We start from the raw sequence: 952 nt of genomic DNA, 5'->3' as shown, positions 1-952 counted from the left end.
CTTCTGCTTCTTCTTCTTCGGAGGTTTTCGTGTCGATTCCTTCAGTGGTTCTTGGTGCAGCGCCCCCCACAGGCGTTTTGACAGTACGAAAGTGAAACGCAGCAGCTTTTCGAACCGGAGCAAGTTCGAGTTAGTATCAATAGACTTTTGGACTCAGCACAGYATCAATAATAATAACAACTGTTCAGTACTTGTGAGAATTATTTCCTGAAAATGTATGTTCATTATTAGAACTAACAGAYGACGTTTAGAGATTGTTTTTCGACCTTCAAAGGTTGGTTTAAAGTTTTTCTCCTCATTGTTTTGTAAGCCACACCCACTTAAGCAAATCAYTACACCACTGAAGAGATGATATCCAGGCACTGTCATGGTTATATTTATTAAGTTTTGTATCTAAAAAGGCACATTTATAACTGAAAAAGAAACTGTACGTTTTATTCATTCTCTTGTTGCAGTTGAGGGGTTTGAGCARCCGACACACAGAATAGCACTAGCATAAAATGATGTAATCTGAGAGAAATGCAGTCCGACCTGATTATTTCCAGCCCTCGAGACACTAACACATTTCTCAAAGTTTAAAACTCCTCATCTTTTGATTTTTCTTCTTGTTGATTAATTTCGTGTTGTGTTTTTTTTTCCCGCCTTTCAGCGGAAAATGTCATCTCGATGGCCGACTCTAAGGTCACRGTGGAGGACATCGAAGGGGAGCTGATCAAGATTGAGCGGATACGTGAGATCCTCGTACGACGAGAATCAGAGCTAAGATACATGTAAAATGTTTTCGTTTATGCTAAATAGATTAGCAAATATAGTTACAATTATTTTACTTTTCCTCCTAGATTGCCTTTTGAATCTTTATTGGTTTTATCTTTAGATCAGCAGTTATAAATGACAAAACTTTTTCATGTGTTTTACACACTTTACTTCCACTGTGAATTGTTTTTATGTAAAC

General features: G+C 37.4%; 1 protein-coding gene across 1 annotated transcript in view; it reads left to right on the top strand.

Moving 5' to 3' along the window:
* The first annotated feature begins 52 nt into the window (after window positions 1-52).
* LOC103468391 (uncharacterized protein C16orf45) overlaps window positions 53-952 on the top strand; it is a 10,099-nt gene continuing 9,199 nt past the window's right edge. The window contains exons 1-2 of the mRNA XM_008415444.2: window positions 53-129; window positions 650-770. Coding sequence (XP_008413666.1) covers window positions 667-770 — 104 coding nt within the window. The 5' untranslated portion in view covers window positions 53-129; window positions 650-666. The remainder of the gene's footprint in view (window positions 130-649; window positions 771-952) is intronic.

Source organism: Poecilia reticulata, linkage group LG8, assembly GCF_000633615.1.
Source record: "Poecilia reticulata strain Guanapo linkage group LG8, Guppy_female_1.0+MT, whole genome shotgun sequence".
Taxonomy (NCBI): domain Eukaryota; kingdom Metazoa; phylum Chordata; class Actinopteri; order Cyprinodontiformes; family Poeciliidae; genus Poecilia; species Poecilia reticulata.
Note: the sequence above shows the minus strand (reverse complement) of the source record. Positions and strands in the feature narration are given on the sequence as shown.